A 23,191-nucleotide genomic window follows, 5' to 3' on the forward strand; every position below is an offset into this window, starting at 1 on the left:
TTATGCACCGACTAAGCAGAAAAAGTTGAATGGATGTAGGGATCCATCCATGATTTAAAGTAAATTATACTTTAAATCAAACTGCTCATCTTATCTTTAAAAGTCAACAACGAAAGACTATTAAAAGGTTAGTACATGTCTTATTTTAAATATACCGGGCCTATTATTTGTGATATAAATCCCCTAATCTGAGAATCAAATTGATTTTCACTAATCAGACAATTCACAGTCCAAAGTCCCAGAAAAATAACTTTATCAATTTATATTTTATTTAGTTAAGGCTTGTACACAATAGAGTCTTTTAGTATTGGGACCAAAGTTTTCACCATTCATTCTCTGCCCAGTTGTTACGATTTCCGTTTTGTGCTGCCGCCATTTTGGATTGAGGCTTGCCTTATTGTGGTAGATGGTGTTAGCTAGCAAACTGGCCTTAGCGCCGGTGAACGATTAATGCGTGTTTATGGGATATCAAGTATCGACGGACGCGTTAAATAGTCGCCTTATCCGCATTATTTCTTAAGTTGGTTAAATTAAACGTTAACAACTCTGCTTGGCTCTTTGTCCGCCCGACCTAGAACACAGCATCTGCAGTAGAGCAGATGCGCTAACTAGCTAAGTTAGCATCCCAAACTAACCGCGGTATATCGGGCCATCAACATCAGTTTGCACGGCCGCTCTCAGCACTTCTGTGTTTATAGTTCATGCAGTGAGACAATCTGTGTCAACATAGTCACAGGACCCATCCGAAGGTGAGTAACACGAGTCAAGGATGTTTTGTAGTGCAAATTGTAAAATGTGTAACTGATCTGGCGAGAGTAGGAAACAGCTAATCTAGGTTATCATAATAAGGCTAGAACACAAAAAGCAGAGCGTGATACATTATGGGTGACCTGTTATGGAAGATTCGGCACAGAAAGGACATTGGTTCTTTGCTCTTTGATTTAGTTTATTAGGTTTAGTTAAGAACTCTACTGAACAGCGTGTTCACACAGACAACGCTTCAAGGTAAACCTAGTGCATGCTGATTGGCATGTTCCACAAGAAAATATGCTTAACATGTGAAAAAGGAACACAGTAAGGTAATAATAATAAATAACACGGTCACGATAAGTCATAATAATTATGTATACTGTCATAATGTAGGATTAAAAAAACCAAGTATGTACAAATTGGCTTTGCAAAAATGAGTCTTTTCAATCACAACCTTGTTTTCAGCATTGTTTGTGCATAACACATAGAATAAATGTAAATTACAAAATTATTATGATTGTGGTTGGGAAATGTGCAATACATGTGTTATGTAACATATTTACACATGAAGCTGGTAATAGTTTATTTTTTATACATTGGTGTGTATATTCTGTATAACTATCTAAATGTTAAAGAACATTCAAATGGCCAGGGTTTTATTATAAAGTAATGCGTTTCTTAACTAAATATTGCATTGCACGTTAATATTTTGATGAGATTTTGAAAGCTCCATGCTCACAGGATCTAAATAGGCAAAAAACAAAAAACATGTTTAACAGGAGTGGTGCGATGTATATTGGTACTGGAAAGAGAAACATTTGGGAAGCTGTTGCTCAATGTACATAATGGAAGTATTGATTAAAAGTGAGATAAACATTTGACCAAACTAAATGCAATAGTTTGGACCAAATCATTTGTTTTATATTTTATGGTAAAGAAATTTGCATCATAACTGTTTTACCAATAAGATGTCAATTAAGAATTAAAAGTTATACTCAGTATGACTGTATCTTTAAGCTCTGCAGAAAATGACTGTATCATATACAGCAGAAAAAGACACAGACATTGTTACTGAGAATATATTCAATACAGTAAGACATGCGTACTGCCAAGGATGAGTCTGCTCAGGTTAGCTGTCTTTAGCTTGTGTGCTAAGGGCTGTGCTGTCATGCAGGGCTATGTTGTCTGAAGACTTGACCATGTCAGCTCTGTGCAAGGGTCAATGAGAGTTGCTCTGTTTATTTTTCAAACTTTCAGCTTGTTACATTATCATTCCATAGAAATGGCAATTTATTGACCAATTATCAAGGAAAACTGGATTTTTTTTTTCTGTTGCTGGAGTAGTTAAAGTCAGTGTCACTTGAATAAGGAGGAATAAGAGGGTGTGGTTTTGACACAGGACTCTCCAGAGGACAACTTTTTTTCAGTGGAAATTGGAAAAGCAATGTTTGCTAATGTAATTTATGACAAGTATTTTAACTGCTACTGTGTGAAGTTAATCATACTCTAATTGTACTGAACCCAAATTGGCTAAAGTTTTTATAAACTGAATGTTTATTTATGTTTATGATTTGTTTATGCAGTGGTACAAATGTATGTGATACATAACACAGAATTTATTAAATTTTATGCTGGAAAATTTAATGAAATAAAATTTATCAGAGAAATTCAGGTGTTTAATCATAAATATGATTGAACACCTGAATTTCTCTGATTGTCCAGCTTTAATTTTAATTTTGTTTAATGTTAGTAGTTCAATGTATTCATAATAAATATAATAAATAAAAACACTTAACTAATCACTTTTACTAAATGTTGCATGCTATCATTGTAAACAGTTCCCATTTTTATTTAATACCATATTCTGACCAAAATCATGCTCTTGTGTTTCAGGAGAGATGTATCAGGTCCCAGTGAATAACCTTACAAGAATAAGAAGAGCAAGAAAACAAGTGAAAAACGTACTTGGGGACATTGGCCTGGAGTTTTGTAAGGAAGCAGCTGAGGTGCGTGTATTGTTCCTTCACATTTTCTGAATTTAGGTTAAAATCAGAAATTACCTTTAATGAGGTGAGGAAGTTTGTGTCTATAATTTTTTATATTGAACGTTAACACTGAACATGGCAAATGTCACTCTTTCAGGTGAATTCTAACTTGCTCTGGAACACAGATTATGTAGTACCTTTACTAATGCAAAAATGCTTTTCATTTTATCCCCAAACTGCTTATATTATCCCTCTTGTTCGCTCATTTTCTTTTCTGTCCACCAGGGCCTCCAGCAAAGCCTTGGCTGGGCCCAAATGAAGGGAAACCATCTTCTCACAACATTGTCTTTCATCTGTTCCTTTCTCTCAACACAGATTACAATGTCATGTGCAAAACTCTACCTCATGTTACTTTATGTTTCTCTCTTTTCCTAAAGACTAAAAACAAAACAAAAACTTCACACGAGTTTTAGTATGTTCAAAAAAACAGTCTATACAGCCTATAAGCACTGGCATTTCCACCAGCATCTCATCAGCTTTACTGATTGTCTCGACAACATGTAGTCATTTTTCTTAAAAGTCACAATGTTTTATTCATAGAAAAATGTTTTTCACTAACTAGAAACTCTTTCTTCTATTAATCAGGAATTTAAAGAGTTTTGCCCTGATGAGCAGTTTGTGAAAAGCAGTCTTTGCCTTGATATCTGTACATGGGATCCATCATTTTCAAAAACCCAGGTAAATCTTTATTTTAATTATTTTTATAAGACATTGTTTCACTTAATCACTGAAAGTCATCTAATGCCGTTGCCTTTCCCTTCTCTGTGTTCATTAGGACTACAGATCAAAGCCATTTTGCTGCACAGAGTGCCATTTTTCCTCCAAGTACTACTCAGGCTACAAGAACCACTTCCGCAATGTACATAGGAACATTTTTGAGAGCAAAATATTGCTTAACTGTCCGTATTGCACATTTACTGCCAACAAGAGAACTTTGGAGACACACGTCAAAATATTCCACGTACCCAGTTCCTCACGGCAGAACCATGGGAGTTTACAGAAGTCTCTCCCTCAGAAGATTTACAAATCACAGTTTGATCTCAACAGACAAGGAGATGGAGTGCAGAGACCAATGTACTTTTGCAAGAAATGCACATTCCGGGACAGTCTCTACAATATTGTGAGACGGCACATTTATAGGGAACATTTTAAGCACATTGTTGCACCCTATCTTAGTATGGTTTCTGAATCATCTGTTAAAAATGGTGCTAGTCCTGTTACCGGTAACAACATCCTCTGTAAACGCTGCCAGTTTTCCACCCGGAGTTATGAAGCATTAGTTCAACATGTGATAGAGTACCATGAACGCATTGGTGCTCAGGTAACTACAATGATTGGACATGCTAATGTTATTGTCTCCAGGTCACAAACCTTACCAGTATCTTCTATGACTGTTAGCAGGAGCAATCCAGTTAAAGCAGAATCAACAGCACAGTCAGTAATTGGCTATTTAAAGCCACCTGCTATTAAGAATCAGTCTTCTTTTGTAGGCACTCAGGCACGTGTCTTAGTTTCAGGCAAGAGCTCTGTACCCAACACCGGTAAAGGTGTGAATACAGCCCAGACACAGAAGTGGAAGATATGCACAGTTTGCAACGAGCTTTTCCCTGAAAACCTCTACAGTGCTCATTTTGAGAGTGCGCACAAGGCCAAGAAAGTGTGGGCTATGGCTAAGTACATCATGAAAATCCACAACTTTACAAGCAAGTGTCTACTTTGTAACCGCTACCTTCCCAGTGACACGCTGCTAAATCACATGCTTATTCATGGACTCACCTGTCCACAGTGCCACTCTGCTTTCCATAGTATTGAAAGAATCATTGAGCATGTGGCCCAGAGTCACCCTGATGACTTTGCTGGACCCCCTGGTGCGACACCACTCACATTTGATCTAACCATTAAACAAGGCAAAACCAAGAATGTTCAGCTTGTTGTCCTTACGTTTAACATGAAGGAATCTGCCAATGGTCAAGATCAGCCTGCATCGGCTCAAAATAGTGCACCATCTATGATTAAGCTTGCGGCTCCTAGAATAGTTGAGAACAATACTGAACCTCTTAGAACCTTACCAATGACAACAACTCAAAAGAGTGAAGTAGGAAAAACGTTGTGTCCACTGTGTTTCACCATCCTCAAAGGTCCAATCTCTGAAGCCTTGGCCATGCATTTGAGGGAACGGCACCAAGTGCTCCAAACAATGCATCCTGTGGAGAAAAAGATGACATACAAGTGTATTCATTGCTTAGGAGTTTACACCAGTAACATGGTGGCTTCCACAATAACACTGCACCTTGTTCAGTGCAGAGCTGTTGGCAGAAACCAGGGAAACCAAGGTTTCAAGTCTGCTTTGACTCTCAACTCTTCCGGTGCTGGTTTCCTAAAGAGGCAACCAGCAGCACAGGCTACATCTAGTCCCAAGAAAATGAAGATCAGCAAAGATACAAAGTATACTGGGAGTCAATCTGACTTGGATGGTCTTGCTTTAGATCCCAGAAGCTTTGAGCATAAGACTTATGAGGCTAGAAAGAATTTCCTGACTGCCTACTTTAACCACAGACCATACCTTTCTGCTGAGGAAGAGGAAAAGCTGTCTGCAAGTCTTTGGTTGTGGAAATCTGATATTGCCAGTCACTTTGCAACCAAGCAGAACATGTGTGAAAAACAGTGCAAGTCTAAAAAATTATCTGTGTTGCTTGGCTTTGACATGCGTGCACTCAGGCAGGTGAAGCACAACTTGGTCTTTGATGAGGGAGATAGTGAGACTTCTTCCCTCAACATTTCTGGGGGCATCAGGTTGGGCAAAGCTAGTGCAGAAAAAACCAAGTCAATTGAGACGATAAACTGTGACTCAAAATTTAGCACAGTCACGGAGACCATCTCTCTTGATTCAGACAGTGAATCAGAAATTGTTGACGAGCCTGTTTCAAATGGAAATGTTGACACAAATGAACAGAAGACAACAGTAGAAGATACAGAAAACTTACCAGAAGAGGTGAATTGTGTAAATGAAGATGATACCTCTAAAGAGAATGAGACTCCATTGCAAGAAAAGGAATCAGATGCTTGTGTGGCTTCCTTTTAATGCACCTGCTTTTTGGCATGCCTGAGTTGAGGATCGGTTTATCTGACGAGTTCTGTTACCACAAAATGGTAGAAAAACTTTTGCCACACAAAAATTGATTTGTTGGAAAGACATGGTAGCTAATATATATCATGCATTCATCTTTATACTGGTATATAGGTGTAACTGACTGTAAATATAGTATTAGCTATTCTTATTCTTGATGGGATCTGTTATTGAGGAGATATTGGTCACAATATTTAAGCTGGTATGATCTTCCTAACCTTTTGTTTCATCTGTGACAAAGATGTAGAATGTTGTCATTTCTCATCTAGAAAGTTAAATGCTAATGTAAATATTTTTAATAAATGGTTTCATAAAAATATTTCTACACTCCAGTGTGTAAAGAGTCTAAAAAATGCTACAAATACTGTAAAGAATATGGACATTAGAGGTTGTTTGGGCAAACGATTTATTTGAAATTGAAATTGGTAAACTTCTACCTACAGGATGGACACATCCCGTGGAACTTTCTAGTCTGGCGTAACATTAAGATGTAAATTGATTTAGGCAGGATGTTGTTGAAGGCCAAGCAGAGAAATACACAGCCTGCCACCGTTGCTTTAAGTTAATGACTTCTCAGATTGCCATTTAAACAGCATTCGGCCACGAGGACTAGGTGGATGGTGGCATTGCAGTTAGTTGACAAAGATGACCTTATCTAAAATAATCTTGCTTAAATTGAAAGAACACACACCAAGAGGACAGAAACATTGCATACAGCAGTGAATACTTTCGGTGACTGTAAAAGAGGATTGTATGGGTTATGCTATTATGAATCCTGCATACTTTGGTTTTTTTGTTTTTGTTTTGTTTTGTTTTGTTTTTGTTTTTTTCTTGTTTTGTTTTGTTTATGGAAAACTGAATACTATGCTTTATGGTTGACACTAAAATAAAATCCACCTCCAACTATTCCCCGCCAACCTTTCTGACGTCACACCACAGGCCCCTTAAAATCCGGCTGAGTCTTGGATGCTGATTAGTGCTAATGCTACAGGAGGCGGGGTTTTGTAGCGGGTACAGCAGCTGAATTGGCCAACCGCCAGCGTGCACCAGTGCAGAGGCCACTGTATTGTGCAGCTTCTTTAATGTCCGTTTAAAATGTAACACAACCAGTGCAGCGTATTCTGACTCAGCGATTACGCTGGTAGACAAACTAGAGTCTGTGAGCTGTTGTAAGTACATCTATACATGTTCCATGTGACCGTTAGACGTGGTAAACGTTTTGCTTGATATTTGCATCGTTTCCTGTGGCTTTTCTTCTTAAAAGCTAGTTAGCATATGAAGCTCAAGCTGTTTCTCAGAGTCGCAGCTTTGAGGGATCTGCCACGGGGGATGACTGGCATCCCGACAGCTACAGCGCTGATATCACGTTTCTTTGGTATGCAAACGAATAACTTGTTAAACTCCGATGTTTCTTTTTCTTGACTACTACTGTATGTTTTCCTCCGATACTTTTGAAAAGGTCTCTTTGATGCTACACTTTATGTTGTGTTACTTTCCCATCATTTCAGTTCAGAAGAAGATTTTATGACGAATTCATCTGCAGTTTTTGGGATTAAGGTGATGTATGCATACAGTTACACTAGAAATGTAAACTAAACAATCGTCTGTCTGCTTAGTTGTTACACACAAAGCTTATGGGTGTATACACAAGTGTGGACCATTCCCCAGGTTTTCACCATTTGTATTTTTGTAGAAAACTGTTCAAACACTTACTGAGGGCAAATGTTTACTAGTAGGCTGACAGTAATATTGAGCACAATATGTAGAGGTGATACTTAGACCCCCCAAAAAAAGCTTGTGTGGTGAGATGTAAGAACATAGGAAACAGGAAGTTGTATTTAACCCTTCACCAATTCATTTATCCTTTCTATCCTTTGATCCTTTGATTGTGTGGAAGGCCTGAGTTACTCCCAACAGTCATAGGCTGAAGGGGGCCACCCTTTATAGGTTGCAGTTCTACTGTAAACAACAGATAAGTTGACCTGATCCCAAAATCTAAATCTTTTTGACAGGAGGAGAAAAGCCAAGCGCACACTGGGAAAGCCTGCACGGCCATCATCAATGATTTTCATACTGAGGAAGAGTGATAACCAACCTGTCATCGTGTGGCCCAAACCTGCTTTAGGTAAGCTTCCATATGACACACACATGACATTAAATGAAATGTATGACCACAGAAACAACAAAGCTCTGTAAATGCAAAGTGCAGCACCAGAAGTGAACTTCAATATGTACATCTCTCCTTTTTTATTCCAAGAAATCATCAATATGTTTCAAATATTAGACAAGGCAGAAAAGCAGTTGGTAACTTGGTGCCAAAGACTATATTTTCAGAGATATTTTTTTTGTGTTTAGATTTTAATGCAGCATGTGTGAAGATGTAGCACTGGTAGGCACTTTTTATCCCATACATGTAGAAGAGGTTGAATAACGTTATCTAATCTGCATTAACTTACTCTTTTCTCGTTACTTTGTTCCAGACCTTTTATGAACCACAGCATCAATTGGCTGCAACATGGTGGTCTACAGTCTGACAGGAGTCGCTGCAGGGACTATGGGTTCTCCCTAAACTGGCTGCACGTCAGACACTTACTGTATGAAAATAATGTCGTGCAGTAACAGAGAATTGGTTAAGTTCTTTTTAGGTTATAAGCTTTCTCAGAGGAACTACCCAGAATCTCTTCTGATGTTGAGGATTGGGGGAGAACAGCGTGAAGGTGAGGAGGTCACCACAGCGTCCAGTAATGGCGTTCCTCAGACTCCTTCAGCTGTGCTGCAGCACTGCAGTGGTGCAGAGGCTGTAAAGGCTGCTCTCAAGGACTCAGCTGACGAGTTTGAACTTCGCTTCACACAAGCCTTTCGTAACCTTTTCTTAAAGCTGGACCTCACTCCGGACACAGTCTACCACAGTTTTAAGAGCGTGATGGATGAGGTCTTCAGAGACGGAGTCAACTGGGGACGCATAGTCGGCCTGTTTACTTTCGGAGGAGTACTGTGTGTGGAATGTGTGCAGAGGAATATGAGTGAGTTAGTTCCCCGCATTGCAGACTGGATGACCATGTACTTGGATGAATACATTGATCCATGGATCCAGAGCCAAGGAGGCTGGGTAAGTGTCCAGGAACCACACACACTGTGGCCTCTTTACACCTGACACAGCATGATATCAACAATAAAGAAGTACAGCTGTTCATGTGTCATATGTGTCTGAATACCCCCTCCCCCACCCCCCTCCTCTGTAGACATTTAGGGCCCAGTGAGAAGCTACATAACATCCTCACTTTTACTTTGTTTTTTCCACTGGTACCATCGTAGACCAACACATAACCCCTGGTGGGATTTGTGCACCTGATCTGCAGTAGTAGCACAGAACAAATCATTTCTATCTCCTTTTCTCTCTCTCTATATATATATGTATATGTATATATTTAGTCTAATCCATCCATTTTGTCTGACTTGTTTTCTTCCTTTAGGACCGTTTTGCTGAGATTTTTGGCACAGACTGTATTCCAAGAACGAGGAGTTGTCGGGACACAGTGAGAAGATGGCTGCTAGTGGGAGCAGGCCTGCTTGCAGCAGTGTTGATTGGTGTTCTGATCACTAAAAAGCATTGAATGCAGTTGACCTGTCTGTCCAGTGCTACTGCAATGCTTTGCCAACAGAACAAATCTAATTCATACACGTTTACAAAATGCCTGATCTGCTGTGTAGCTTGAGGAGCTTTTCAGGGAGGAATCATAGTCTTCTGGTTTACAAAAACCTAGGAAGTAGGACAGATGTAGCCGGTGTGAAACATAACTGAGGATTCTGATTTTCAAGTAAAGCCCACAAAAGTGAAAATGCACAAGGAATTTGTGTTCTAGTTTAGATTTTTAGACTGTCTTCAATCATCATTTTAGATTGTTATTATTGTATTGTTTTTTTAATGAAGGTTGACTGATGCCTCGACCAATCAGCAGTCGTTATAGTGTAGAGTTTCTAAGCGATTAGAATTGGTTGTGTCAAGATAGTGTGGCGTCATCATGCGCAACCTTGGTGTTTTTTTTTTGTTTTGTTTTTTTACTTTGGTGTTTCTGTGAAATAGGAGCTATCTGTCTGGTTCAGACATGGGGAAACTGTGGCCTGTGGGCCAGATACAGCCCGCCAAAAGGTGGTAGGAGGTATGGTAAAGATTTATATCAATCCTTTTTCTTGCGTTATAACAAATTGACTGTAATTTCAGTTGATGCCACTTGATGGCGGCACACATCAATTGTGTCAAAATTTTCTTTGAAAGTTCAAGTTTATTTTTGTATTTATATTATTTCACCCAGCATTCTACATCCAACCAGTACTGAACCTGCCCGCCAGTAAACTTTTGAACCTCTTGTCCAAAAGAAAATATTTAACCATCACGTAGACAAGTGTTGCATAAACAGGATCTTACAGCACAATTCAGTGATGGAAACATTGCATTCTTTATTGTCACATACAGTAGTTGAAAGTAGGTACCACACAATACAGTCCTATGATCACAGCTGGATCAGAAATTCTCCGGTGTCCTTTTAGTAAAAAAAAAAAAAAACGGGTTTTTTTTTTTTTTTTTTTTCTGAGTCCTGGAAAACTGTTTTATATTATCTCACTTCCTGGCTGACAATTACTTATACTGACATGTTGCAAGTGTTTTTGTTTTGTTTTTTAAAGCGTGTTAGCAGTAAAACAAGAAACTAGCATTAGTTTTTTTTTATTGAGTCACATGGTACGTCACACACTCATAACATGTAGGCTGGATGTATGCCACAAATTCCTTTTTAAAGATAAACACAGATTGACTCTGTTGTAAAACCAGAATTCAATAGGCTCATTTTTTTATCTTCCAAATTGAATAATTATTTTTTTGTTGTTTGTCTTTTTTTTATTCTATTTTGTTAAGTCCAGCAAATGTTGAAAGCTCCTATGTCACCAGTCTAGAGGTGAATCAACCTAGATAAGCTATGTTACGTGAGTGTAAAGCAACTTCTTTTTGTCATGTTTTATTATTTTTGTGTATGCCAAGGGCCAATTATTTATGGCATATTTATATAATTTGTTGGCTTTACTTGATGTAAAAAGGAAAAATAAATGTAGGTTTTTCATGGTCTATGATGTATGTTGTCACATTTCAGTCAAAAGTAGTATTCACAAATCAAGTCAATCTTAACTGTGCACACAGAAACTACGTTGTTTGGTAAACAAACTAAATAATTGATTTAACCCATCAATTGACATTTTTTCTTTTTTTTTTTTTTTTTTTTTTTTTTTTTTTTGCTTAAAAATGAATTCCAACTTACTTAGCTTAAATGTGTAATATGTCTTATTAACCAGATAATCAAATGCGTACTATTGCAGGTATGTGTGCTAGCAAAATGCTACAGCGGTGTGTAAAACTGCAGTGCTCTGCTTTGACCACCCGGTGGCGTCTGTAAACCAGATATGCTGAAAAGACTTAACGAACCCAATGTTGACGCAGTTCATCCATCAACCACTAAATCCTTGGTCAGTCCATCTCAGGTCTACAGAGTCAAAACAACCATTTACACTAACACTCGTTAGAAGAAGAGTTGACGATAAACCAATCTGCACATTAGGAAGCAACATAGTGATCTCCTACCACCATGTCAGTGCTTGGCCCCAAAGTAGAACATGCATTTTTAAAAATTGTATTTTTTCAAAGGATGGTGCTTGGGAAATGTCTTTGTTCTTCACATCTTAGCCTTTAATGTCCATCACTTCAGATTATGAATCTGCACTGAAGCAGGTTCAGTCAAACCTGTCCTAGTCTGTCTGTATGTTAACACTGACTTGCTCCCTTCCAGAGTTTTTTTCTTCTTCTTCTTCTCTGTATTGCAGGATGGAGCAGTTTGACTGAATTACTCACGACATTTTAGTCAAACGCTAACGGATGGCTGTGAGAGAGCGAGCTGGGGCAGGCCTGTGGTTACTAATCTGTCCTTGACACTCGTTGCCATTTCCCCAGGGCTGTAACAGAAGCGGACAAATGCAGACAGAGGTAGTTCAGGAAGAGGATAAATTGTGGACACACTTTAGTGTTTACATTTCCAATTCATTTTTAACTTTTAATTTAATTTACTGTGATTTAGCGCAGGGAAGTTTGAGGTGTAAAATGTTCTGATACAAGCAAATGTTGATTGCATTAAATCCTTTTTTTTACTCTCAGTCATGTAGAAGATGTTAGCTTAAAGACAAAACTGTTTAGATTTGGGGAAAAGATCCAGAATGTGTAACTAAAAGTTTAGGAGTCACTGTTAACAGATGAGCAAACACAAGCTAAAGGTTGAGTTGGTATTTGGTTGGTATGAGCTACCGATGTACACGCCAGCTGTGTCTTGACTGTACTTTATCAACCATATGTGGAGGGACGGTGGAGTTATTGGACATGCTGTACGGTCTACGTCATTTTACTGATGTGTTCAAATGCATTCAAAATTGTAAGCTACTATTTCACAAATTAATAATCAACACATCCATTTTGACAGCCCTAGTTGTAAGAGCATTACCAGGACGCATGGGCAACGTGACTAAAACGTCCTCGTCCGCTGCCCAACTAAACTTTGGGCAGCGCTGTTGTTCTGTTTGTTAGAGGCCAAATTAGAAATGGGAAGACACACGATCTATTTACTTAAACCATTTAGTTACTTTAGTTTTGTGCTTCTGCGTCTTGAAAACTAGATTATGATTAGTGGTTCACTTAGAGCTCAGATCAGTATAGAGCTTAGTTAATGTAGGAGCCATATTTAGAAAAAATGATAGCATTTTAAAAACATAACACATTTCTATATTTAATTGACCTAAATCCTAAATGAACAGTTGGTACTTTATCAAGTTAATATCCACTCATAATCTGATTTGACACAAAGGTCCCATAAGAGAAAGTATCAATAAATAGCTGAGTTGTAATTCGGTCAAACATCTCATTTGTTTGGTGTTTTGTGGTTAAACACAGTGAAGTCAGCCGATGGATCTGGATTAAAATGACAATTTCTATAGACTAAAACTGAAAATAGGTATTCAGATGGCCTGGAGATCGATATGGTCTTTATTGAATATTGTTTAGGTATGTTTGAAAAACAAAACAGAGAAAGAGTAGAAGAGAGAAAAGGCGGGAGAGAGAGGGAGAGAGAGAGATACAGTTCTGCATAGGAGAGATAAGACCACCGTCTACCCAGAAGTTTGTTTCTGTAGAATTGGAGTCCAATGGTGACACGCACCATCATCGATGCCCCTGTGACAACAGTCGTACAACCACCTCCCAACTGTCCATATCAACACTCCCATGTCAGGTCGATCTGCTGGGGATGAGATACTGTCATCAGGAGCAGACGTGTGTGTGGGACCTAAATGTGTTCAAGGACACGACCACGGATGTGCTGCAATGACTTATGCTGTCTGTCCTGCTGGCTGACAGTGAACGACAGTCTGAAATTCCTGCCTTTCTTTCATCTTGATAGTGTCTTATCAGAGCTGAGCAGCCTGCACACACACACACACACACACACACAGCTTTGACCCTGCCCTTTTGACCACGCTGTTCTCTCACTCTCACTCACTCTCTCTCTCTCTTTGACAGTGACAGTGACAGTGGTTGCCCACATGCTCTTGAAAACTACGAACTCCCATCGCCAGAAAAACGGCCACACTTCCTAAACCTGCAAAATAATTTACTCAAACCATGACATTTGTTCTGTTAAGAACAAATTAAGACATTTAGTAATGTTACTAAATTTGGGCCTGTGAAACAAACTAAAATTGTTTTGCAGCTAGGAAGTGGTGTCAAGGTTCATCAACTAAAGAAGGATTCATGGTAAGTGTAGTGTGTTTTTTTTTTTCTTAAACTAAAAGGTAAGTTCAAGTTTACGAAGCATTCAAACTGTAGACCATTTAATCATTCATATTGCCACTGATTTAAAATGTAAAAGCAGTAGATCTGCTGACTCATTATTTCCATGCAAATAAAGGTTTACGGGAAACTGAGATCCAATAGCAAAAATAAAAATATTAATATAATTCAATAGTGTGTAGTCGTAACCTTTGATTGTTCGACTTCAATCATATTGTGATGTGTAGAGCTGCGCGCTTTTAATCAGTAAAGAAAGTCAGGTTCCTTTTGTAAAACTCTTTGATGAGTTTGTCTTTTGACACCTTTCCTTTAAGTGTTTTTTTTTTAAATAGACACAATAGTCTGACTGTGGCAATACATGAATACCAGCACAATGCCACTGTTAACAGGACCAGCTTAGATATTTGCATCTGGTCCAACTGAAGCCTTGCATAACATTATGAAAATATTGTTTAAGTTCAATATTGTATTTTTATTGGAAAATATTTCAGTCTGCGGTCCAGTGAAGGCCCTACTTCCTTATCCCTGCCCTCCCTCCCTCCCCCACTGTTCCCTCCCCCCTGATTTCCCTGGAAACTGTAAATGAGCTGCTGAACTCTTTTGACTATCAAATGACAGGAACAGTGTTAGGATTGTACACAGCCGAGCCACCTCTGTACCATATCTCTCTTCCATTAATACAATTTTCACCCTAAATTTGCATGAAAGCGTTCTTCTTTAACCTGCGCCAGACCACAGAGAAATTGTATCTTTGCATTTTATATTTGCTTTGTTCAAACGTCACTTTATTCTCGAGGTCTTATCACAATCTGTATGCACATTTCAGCATCAGAAAGAAGGAGCTGTTGCCTTGTACTGAACACAGGCCGCTGTGAACATGAAGGGCAGGTTCATCCACCTCACGAAATTAGTCAAAACTAAAATGGACGCCAAGACATTTATTAATGATTTAACAATCAGATGCATCAAACTAATATTATTAATTATTACAATATTATTATTATATAATATCTAAATATATGCAAGTTAAATAAGTTAAAATATGTTTTTATAAATTAACCATAAATGCTATTGAAAGTATTAAAATACAATTTAAAAAGGCATTTAAGGAAGAAAAATGTGTGTTCAACAAACGTCTCTCATAAAGCGTTATTTTGAATGTTAGGTCTGCCTCCATGTTGAACCTCTATCTCACTGCACTGAAGAGGTGTGTCTTTGTTTACTAAAGTTATACCCCAAACCCCTCCCTTTAACTGTCCCTGGGCTCTGCATGTACTGGAGGTTGTAGAAGCTGCACCAACCATCGGCCCATGTCAAATGTGTTGGTGTATCCTGTCGCCTGCCTCGTCTCTCGTCTCTCAGGTACGTGACTTCTCTGTTTTTAGTCAAAATTTTGCTGACAATTAATTTATTACCCAGGGTTTAATTTCCTCTCATCATTTCTATTGCTCTATCAACTGAGTTCTGGAGAAGCTGAAGGTTTTGATGCTTTTTTATGTCCTGCACCAATGATTCAAGACATTTTAAAGACGTACAATATGCAATGTAACCAAACCAACATGTCTTCTTGTGATATTTAATATTTAATTTCAGTTTTTTTCTTCTAAATACAACTCATTCCATTTTTTAATTTTACAGTTATTCACACAAGATTCAATTAGAAAACAAAAATGTATTAAAAAATTATTTTAAAAAAGAAAGCTAAAAAAATACATTAAATAGGAAAAAAAGAGAAACCTTTTTTTTAAAGTTTTGCACAAGGTTGATGGAAAAAGTATCGACTGTAGAATTTACCGAAAAAAGAACAAAAACAATCTGAGGTGTCCAGACCATTGGCATAAAGACTTTTTCCTGCTGGAATAAAATGAACACTGTAACTTTACATTTCACTTTAAGAAGATGTATACCATTAACTATAAATATATATTAATTTTAATTGTCTACTATAACAAATTTAACATTTTGGGACTAGAGTAAACCTGTAGGACAAAGTCCTTAGATTTCAAAAGACATGTTTCTCAGCTCAGGACAAAAATGAAGTAAGGCCACAACTGACGAACGATAAAAGGCCAGATGTCAAACGTGCAGGCTGCTGACTTTGGCTTGATCGTGTCACCCTTGGACAGTGTTGCTTTACAATTAATAAACAAATAGCCAAGAAAATTGGGCTTAGCTGAAGCTAGTTTATTACAGTGGTAGCAGTGGAAATCTCTATATACATAATAATAATAATAATAATAATAATAATAATAGTAATAATAATAAGAGAGTAAACTCTCTTATAATTTGGGGTCTAGTGGATTCAAACCTGCAACTTTCCAGATCTAAGTCCACTTTCTTTAGCCAACATTGCCCTAATAATATTACTATTATTATTATTATAAATAATAATAATAATAACAACAACAACAACAACAACAACAATAATAATAATAATAATAATAGCAACAACATATAGAGAATAGATTTATCACTAATTTTTGTCTATTTCTACACTTGGTACACAGCGTGTTGTGTGTGCGTGTGTGTGTGTGTGTGTGTGTGTGCGTGTGCGTGTGCATCCATCCGTCCATGCAGTATCTTATCGTATCTGTGTGTTGCTGGCATCACATTTCTAATTTGTAGGTTTTTTGATTTGTTGATAAGTTTTTTTCCTTCCTAGTTCATTATGTTGATTGTTTTACACCTAGTAGAAAAACACACTCGAGGGACAGGAGTTTTGTGTGTGTGTGTGTTACAGCTACTGCAGATGTTTTCACTCAGGTTTTGCAGAACTCTTCGACCCATCATGAGAGTTCCAATGTCATTTGTTAGTTCATATTTCAGGGGACATTTTGCTTCTAACTTATGCTCATTTCTGACCCTCGTACAAACACTGATAAATGGAACTGAAGACTTGTGTTGTTGTGTTCTCACCCTTTTCTGTTATTATTTTTGGTTGTCGATCTCCCTAAGGACATCTTCTGGTTTGCATGCTGACACACCTACGACATAACTGACTCTGCATTTACACAGATAGTTATTTTTAGTTGTCACTTTCAGCCACAGTCAAACGAGGATCCTAGAAAAGGAAGTTTACAGAAACCTGCTGTCAAGAGATTGAGTCCTTGATGAGTGAGTCCTCCATGAAGTTCAATCTTCTCTGCTTAAATCAAGGCTGTAAAAACCCTGTGAAGGAAGCTTTTTGATCCAACCACAGACTGAGAAAAACAGAGAAAACTTGTATTTTATGGACTTTTTTGTCAAAAATATAAGTCACCAATCTTAACCATCCTGGATCATTTGTGGCTATGTTTTGGGTCTGAAATGTTATCGCCTGATTGTTAAAAATTTCCCAAATGATTTTTAACATTTAGGACCAAACGTTGATAAAGATTCTTTAGCATTATGGTTTAAATAAAGGGAAGTGAACTCCTTGTCATTGTGACACAGCTCACCAACTGTGACCTCTGCTTTAACCCATCACCAAAGTGAACAGTGGGCAGCTTTAAGGACCAGGGGAGCAGTGTGTGGGCACGGTGCCATACTCAGAGCACCTCAGTGGTAACTTGACAGCTGGTGGACTCGAACCTGAAGCCTTCCAGACCCAAGTCTGCTTCCTTAACCACTAACTGCCCCATAAATGTCAGCTTTGTAACAGTTAAGTTCACCAAAAGGTGCCTGAGACGTAAGAGACATTATAAGATCAAAAGCTAAGCTAAGCTAAGCTAAAACCTGGTCAATAGATTTTAAAAAGTAAGCGAAGAATTGATCGCATTAGCTACGTCAAAGCCAAAAGGCTTGTTTAGCTGGGAGGCCAACTTTGGTATAAATGTATTCTCCACGGTCAATGTCATTTGGTGATGTTAGAGTCAGATATTTCAACTCTCCATTGTTTTTCTACTAGCATGGAGGATTCCTCGGACCAGACCCACTGGGTGTCTCCAGCTCTGCTAAGCTCAGATGCTCTGACTGGTTTCTCTTCGGAAACTGGACTGCTGCCTGCGGTGGAGGAGGATGAGAGCTTTTTCTCCGGTCAGGACATGGACTACTCCGGCCTCCCTTCTTTCTTCTCCAGCCCAGGCCACAGTCGTGTATCATCCACCTACAGGCACAGCTCTGGTCAGTGCTTCAAACATTAATGATCAACCAATACAATTTGACAGCATAAAACAAATGTTTCCTTAAAATCAAATACAATAAATAAAATAATACATTGATAGAATTTGAACTGTCCAATCAAATTTATATCTGTGAACACCCTGTATACAAGCCAGTATATACTGTATATTTAACATAATATTTAAGAAATTGATTAAAAAAAAACAACTCCAAACTAATTAGGTTTTAACAGTTCCCATCACCAAGTGTTGGGCCGTGAGATGTCCTTCTTTGTGTGAATGTGTTTTTTATACCTCATCTTGACACTTGATATTTAAGGAACTCAGAATTTTTCCAACCTTCTCTAACCTGACTTGTTTTTTAATGGGTTGTGGGAACTGGTTCTATGGTCACTATTAAAATGTAAGTCTTTCAGAGAAAACAGCAAATGTTTTCTTTTGTTTTAGGCATTCAACTAAATGTTAGAGTATCGACCAAACTGAATATTTGGTTTTGGTTTTTGACGTGTACTACCTTTCCTGTTTAAACTCATGATCCTTTCCGTGTCTCTCTTTTCAAAGTTCGTCCAGTGATCAGTTCACCCAGCCTCCTCAGTAACTTCCAGCTGTTGGACAGTACTGCTGGCCACTCCCTGAGTTCACCCTACATCCCAGCCTCAGCATGGAACAGCAGTCCTCTCACCAAAACCCCACTGCACTCACACAGCCCCACCATTCTCTATAACCCCACATTCTCCTCCTCCTTCAACATTTCTAAAGATGGATACTCCTCTCCAGCCAGAGAGAGCAGGGAGAGTCCCCGGCTCCAGGAGGAGCTGAAGGTGGAACGTCTTAGTCCTTTGAGAGGACTGGGCAGCAGCAACGGCAGTAGTGGCTTTCTGAATCTTACTCCAGCTGCTGGGAGCGTATACACACCGCTGTCGTCCCACTCTCACCCTCACATGCTGAGTCCTTACGGCTCATACATGGCCAGTCCTCAGGAGTACAGCTCTGCTGCGCTGTACTCCAGCCCAGGCTCCTGGATTAGCCCCTCGTATTCTCCCAAACTACGGAACAAGATGAGGGCGACCACTCCAGGTGAGCAGTCACCCAAAAGTCAACATGTTATCATAGTAGTTAACATAGTTATGAGATGTGATAACAAAAAAAGATAGACTTTAGGATTTGTCTGCCATATTTAACTCGTCATAACGTTGGACACAAGTGGTGAATAAATAGATTTTTTTAAAGAAATGTCTGTTAGTGTCTGACCGTGACCATAAAACAGTAGAACCAGGATTTACTGCAGTTTTCTGAGAGTCCCAGTAGATTTTCTGGAATCATAAATCCATTTGCTTTACTTCATAGATTTTTCTCACAGGCAAGAACTAGAACTTATTGTTTTGTTTGATGCCTTGGTTTTTCAGACGAACCAGAACTCAACTTTCACTGCCTTCTGTCATTCAATAAAGGATGGACTGGTCCTTTTTTATTAGACAGAACCATAAAAAATGAGTAGAATGAATGTAGAAATTAGAAAATTGTATGCTCCTTCCTTGCAGCATACACATGCTAATGAATCATCAAAAAAATGTAACCTGTTTTGCATTTTTCAACACTTAATTTCATGATAATTAAAAAAAAAACAAAAAAAAAAAACAAAACCCGAATATTTAGTATTATTAATAACTGCAGCTGTACTGTAATCCTCAGTATTTTCTGCATCATGGACTCTGACAACAATGCATGTAATACTTGGTTTCAGTTTGACACCTTGTAAACACTGTGGCTTTATTGGGTTATTTCAGTGTTATTCAAACTTGTGGTTACGACACCATATGGTATCGCCTGGAATTCAAATGTGGTCACCGGAAATGTCTAGTAATTGATTGTTTTTAAAAATTACATGACAAACTAAAGCTGAAGCTGAAGTATTATAATAATTTCCCTCGTTCAAGTCTTGAGAACAAACGTATAACAAATACAATCAAAAAATAATTCCAGGAAAAATGTTTCAAATTTTTGATGTCAAAATGGGGTCTCCAGCCCAAAAAGGTTGGGAATCCTTGAGTTGATTAGATAGAAGAAGGCTTATTTATATAAAAATATATATACTTGTACTCAAACCTTAAAATGTGCCATTTATTATAATCTGTGTCTGTGTGATTTTGAACAGAGGCCAGAGAATGTGTCAACTGTGGAGCTACAGCGACCCCACTGTGGCGTCGTGACGGCACAGGTCACTACCTGTGCAATGCTTGTGGATTGTACCACAAAATGAACGGCCAGAACAGACCTCTGATTCGTCCTAAGAAAAGACTGGTACGACCCACACTGAGGCCAATCTGACTTTTTATAATAGTGATTTTAACGTTTAACATTTATTTTTATCATTTCAGATCGTTTCCTTAGTTTGTGTTGTTTCTTTTTCAGATTGTGAGTAAGAGGGCAGGCACACTCTGCGCCAATTGTCACACGAGCACAACGACACTCTGGAGACGCAACGCAAACGGCGAGCCTGTGTGTAATGCTTGTGGACTTTACTTTAAACTGCACAATGTGAGTCAGTCATCCCTCTCCTCTCTCTGTGTTTTCTGTTGAATGTGGGACGTAAAAACAGCTCTTCACTAATGACATAATTAAATGTAGTTGGCTCAATACATCACACCGTTCATATACTGTAGTCCAGGTCTGTACGACCACAAAATAATCACCGTACTTAAATAAATCAAATGAATCAGTTACTTGTTAAGGAAAGTCACATGAGAGCACTTTAAAGTGCTGTCCAAACTAGAGCAGAATAATAACCACGACAACGAAACTTACTGAAACGTTGAACATTTACAAATGGGTCTTTTTTTTACTCCAGATCAATCGTCCACTTACAATGAAGAAGGATGGAATTCAGACACGTAACAGAAAAGTCTCCAGCAAGAACAAGAAGAACAAGAAGGCCACTCTGCTGGAGCAGTACTCGGAGGTAAACCAGCAACCTTCCCTGGACAGTAACGCCGGGCCCTTCTCCTTGGGCCCTGGGACTCTCCTGACCTACAGCCACGCACCACACCTCATCCCGGCCCCTTCCCCCCTTCACCCTTCTGCGTCATTACCCTATACACACCACCTTAACTCAGGCATGGTGCCGACACTGGTGTGAGCCGAAGCAGCAGCACCTCCATGTTCTGAGGATGAAGTGCAGCAGCTTGACTGTGACCAATCTGTAAAGTAGGTTTTAACTCAGAAATGGTCACACCTCAGTCCATATTCTTTTGCCCGGTCAGGCCCACAATCTATTCAGTTAGGCCAACATGCAGAAGCGAGGTGAGCCCAGTTTTTGATGTGAGCCAGGCTTCTGCAAAATCTTGACCAACTTCACAAGTGTGGATCACTGAAACCAAATGAGTCCATGAAATGTTAGAAATAACAGCCTACTGTTAATTTAGTTTAGCCCATGTGTTTCTAAAGATGTGCTTTTGTTTATATATTTCCTCTTTATTTTCTAAGAAATTACATTTTTATATACATATGTATTATTCAAATTTTTCATTGGGCCATCGTTTGAGGCAGATAGGATTATATAACGTGGTATGCATACAGTACCTGTCATTGCTTAAAACAGTGGTCCCCAACCCCCGGGCCGCAGACCGTCACTGGTCCGTGAGTCAATTGGTACCAGGCCGCACAGAAAGAATGCATAACTTACATTATTTCCGTTTTATTTATTATCTGATTCTGAACGATTTTATTTTGAAAAATTACCGGATGCTCTCCGCCGCATTTGTCTACCACCTGATAAATGTCAAGATACTTGCCTCGGTCACATGTCTTACCAACATCCGCTACCTTCTTAAAGGTTCTGCTCCGAACGGTAACACATAATACATTACCGCTATATTGAAACCCCCAATCGAGCAAAATAAACAAAACATTATAAGTCTATTTTTAACAGAGAATTCCAGGAGTCCTACTTGAAATATGGATTTATTGCGACAGGTTGTTCCCACGCACCGAGTTAGCGGCGAGTGGCTCGCTAATGAGGCAATGACGCCTTGATACGGCTTCGCCACATGGAGACTAAGCGTTCTGCATTAAAAGACAAGCGGGGCCAGTTTTTATGCCGGTCGTATCATTTTATTTAGTTGTCTTTATCCGTCACACCTTAACGGCCGGTCCGTGAAAAACTTTCAGACATTTAACCGGTCCGTGGCGCAAAAGGCGTTTGGGACCGCTGGCTTAAAGCAGTAAAACTACACCTGAAGGTCAACTTTGTGAGGAGTAGTGGCAGCTAATGGTCGGACTGCAGATTGTGACCAACGCAAGTCTCCTCTGCTCAGCCCTTCTACCCTTCAGGGAGTTATGGTGGCCTTGCAAAAACAGATGCTACAATGTGTGGTAAGAGATCTTTTAATTTTTCCTGTTTCTGTTCAAATTCTTAAAACAGCCTATTCTAAAGTGTTTATTAATTTGTTCAACAGCAAGGGACTTTTATTATTAATAATTATTATCATTACAAATCAAAGGATGTGAGAGTTGCCTCCATCCCCTTTGGACATGATGCTGTATGTTTCTAATCTTAAAATTTGTTATGTTTGCTTTGATGAAGGATTTTTCTCTATTTCAAACAATGGTCAGGTGTTACATGTTGTTCTCATTTAATTGTTGACGTTCTGCAATAAAATAGCTGTTAAGTGAAACACGGAGATGATACTACTGTGTAAAACACTTCACATTCCATCAGAAATCTACTCGTGCTTCACTACTACAACAAGTACATTTATGGACTGTATACTAAGACATTTTAACAGTAAAACCTCCCAATTTAGTTTAGGCTTTGGGATCAATCGGACAGTTTTGTATGTTTTCCTAAATATTATCATTTTGAAATGTGTAGAAAACATCAATAAAAAATCAGTGTGCCTCATCTATGTCATCTATTTTTTAGTTATTAACCTATATCAATATTAGTTAATGTACTAATCTTTCAGATATTTTTTTCTTTTAAAGTTATACTTTAATATTAGTTACACTTAAGTATTAGGTTCACAAAGAGGGAAATTCTTCATCTTCTGGCTTCAGCCTCATGTCATAATAATAAGCATCAGGACCAATGTTGGCACGTTACTTTTAACAAGGATTAGTTATATTTACAAGTTACTTCTCCCGAAAGGTAACAAGTAACGAGTAGGTAGCTGAGATACTACACTTTAAAAGTACTTATTTATGAGGGAAAGTAGCTATTGCACTACTTGGGGGGGTGAAATTCTGCTGAAAAGTTTTGAAAATAAAATTTCAATTTTTACCATCGTGAAAAAAA

At 38.5% G+C, this 23,191-nt stretch overlaps 3 protein-coding genes across 4 annotated transcripts; all 3 read left to right on the forward strand.

Moving 5' to 3' along the window:
• The first annotated feature begins 300 nt into the window (after positions 1–300).
• adnpa (activity-dependent neuroprotector homeobox a) lies at positions 301–6,828 on the forward strand. Its single transcript, XM_008320513.3, has 4 exons — positions 301–749; positions 2,644–2,756; positions 3,381–3,473; positions 3,571–6,828. The coding sequence occupies exons 2-4, from the start codon at positions 2,649–2,651 to the stop codon at positions 5,875–5,877; spliced, it is 2,508 nt and encodes an 835-aa protein (XP_008318735.1). The 5' UTR covers positions 301–749; positions 2,644–2,648; the 3' UTR covers positions 5,878–6,828.
• A 90-nt stretch (positions 6,829–6,918) lies between these two features.
• On the forward strand, positions 6,919–11,041 carry LOC103386312 (bcl-2-like protein 1). Its single transcript, XM_025059819.1, has 6 exons — positions 6,919–7,091; positions 7,187–7,297; positions 7,431–7,479; positions 7,935–8,047; positions 8,403–9,031; positions 9,396–11,041. The coding sequence occupies exons 5-6, from the start codon at positions 8,519–8,521 to the stop codon at positions 9,534–9,536; spliced, it is 654 nt and encodes a 217-aa protein (XP_024915587.1). The 5' UTR covers positions 6,919–7,091; positions 7,187–7,297; positions 7,431–7,479; positions 7,935–8,047; positions 8,403–8,518; the 3' UTR covers positions 9,537–11,041.
• A 3,975-nt stretch (positions 11,042–15,016) lies between these two features.
• gata1a (GATA binding protein 1a) lies at positions 15,017–22,798 on the forward strand. Of its 2 annotated transcripts, none has more exons than XM_025059816.1 (6): positions 15,017–15,160; positions 17,685–17,899; positions 18,460–18,975; positions 20,054–20,199; positions 20,311–20,436; positions 20,747–22,798. In XM_025059816.1, the coding sequence occupies exons 2-6, from the start codon at positions 17,686–17,688 to the stop codon at positions 21,032–21,034; spliced, it is 1,290 nt and encodes a 429-aa protein (XP_024915584.1). In that variant the 5' UTR covers positions 15,017–15,160; position 17,685; the 3' UTR covers positions 21,035–22,798. The 2 variants fall into 2 exon arrangements, with proteins under 2 accessions (XP_024915584.1, XP_024915585.1); XM_025059817.1 differs by lacking the exon at positions 15,017–15,160 and adding an exon at positions 16,286–17,437.
• Positions 22,799–23,191: the final 393 nt, after the last annotated feature.

This window comes from Cynoglossus semilaevis, chromosome 11 (assembly GCF_000523025.1).
Source record: "Cynoglossus semilaevis isolate Cse_v1.0 chromosome 11, Cse_v1.0, whole genome shotgun sequence".
Classification (NCBI taxonomy): Eukaryota; Metazoa; Chordata; class Actinopteri; order Pleuronectiformes; family Cynoglossidae; genus Cynoglossus; species Cynoglossus semilaevis.

What these genes read in the sequence shown, in the direction of transcription:
- adnpa (XM_008320513.3), top strand. Translation starts at nt 2,649, where the DNA reads ATGTATCAGGTCCCAGTGAATAACCTTACAAGAATAAGAAGAGCAAGA. An exon ending in TTTGTAAGGAAGCAGCTGAG is followed by an intron (nt 2,757 to 3,380) that starts GTGCGTGTATTG and finishes TCTATTAATCAG; the next exon opens with GAATTTAAAGAGTTTTGCCC. An exon ending in CATCATTTTCAAAAACCCAG is followed by an intron (nt 3,474 to 3,570) that starts GTAAATCTTTAT and finishes TGTGTTCATTAG; the next exon opens with GACTACAGATCAAAGCCATT.
- LOC103386312 (XM_025059819.1), top strand. Translation starts at nt 8,519, where the DNA reads ATGAAAATAATGTCGTGCAGTAACAGAGAATTGGTTAAGTTCTTTTTA. An exon ending in TCCAGAGCCAAGGAGGCTGG is followed by an intron (nt 9,032 to 9,395) that starts GTAAGTGTCCAG and finishes TTCTTCCTTTAG; the next exon opens with GACCGTTTTGCTGAGATTTT.
- gata1a (XM_025059816.1), top strand. Translation starts at nt 17,686, where the DNA reads ATGGAGGATTCCTCGGACCAGACCCACTGGGTGTCTCCAGCTCTGCTA. An exon ending in CACCTACAGGCACAGCTCTG is followed by an intron (nt 17,900 to 18,459) that starts GTCAGTGCTTCA and finishes CTCTTTTCAAAG; the next exon opens with TTCGTCCAGTGATCAGTTCA. An exon ending in TTCGTCCTAAGAAAAGACTG is followed by an intron (nt 20,200 to 20,310) that starts GTACGACCCACA and finishes TTTCTTTTTCAG; the next exon opens with ATTGTGAGTAAGAGGGCAGG.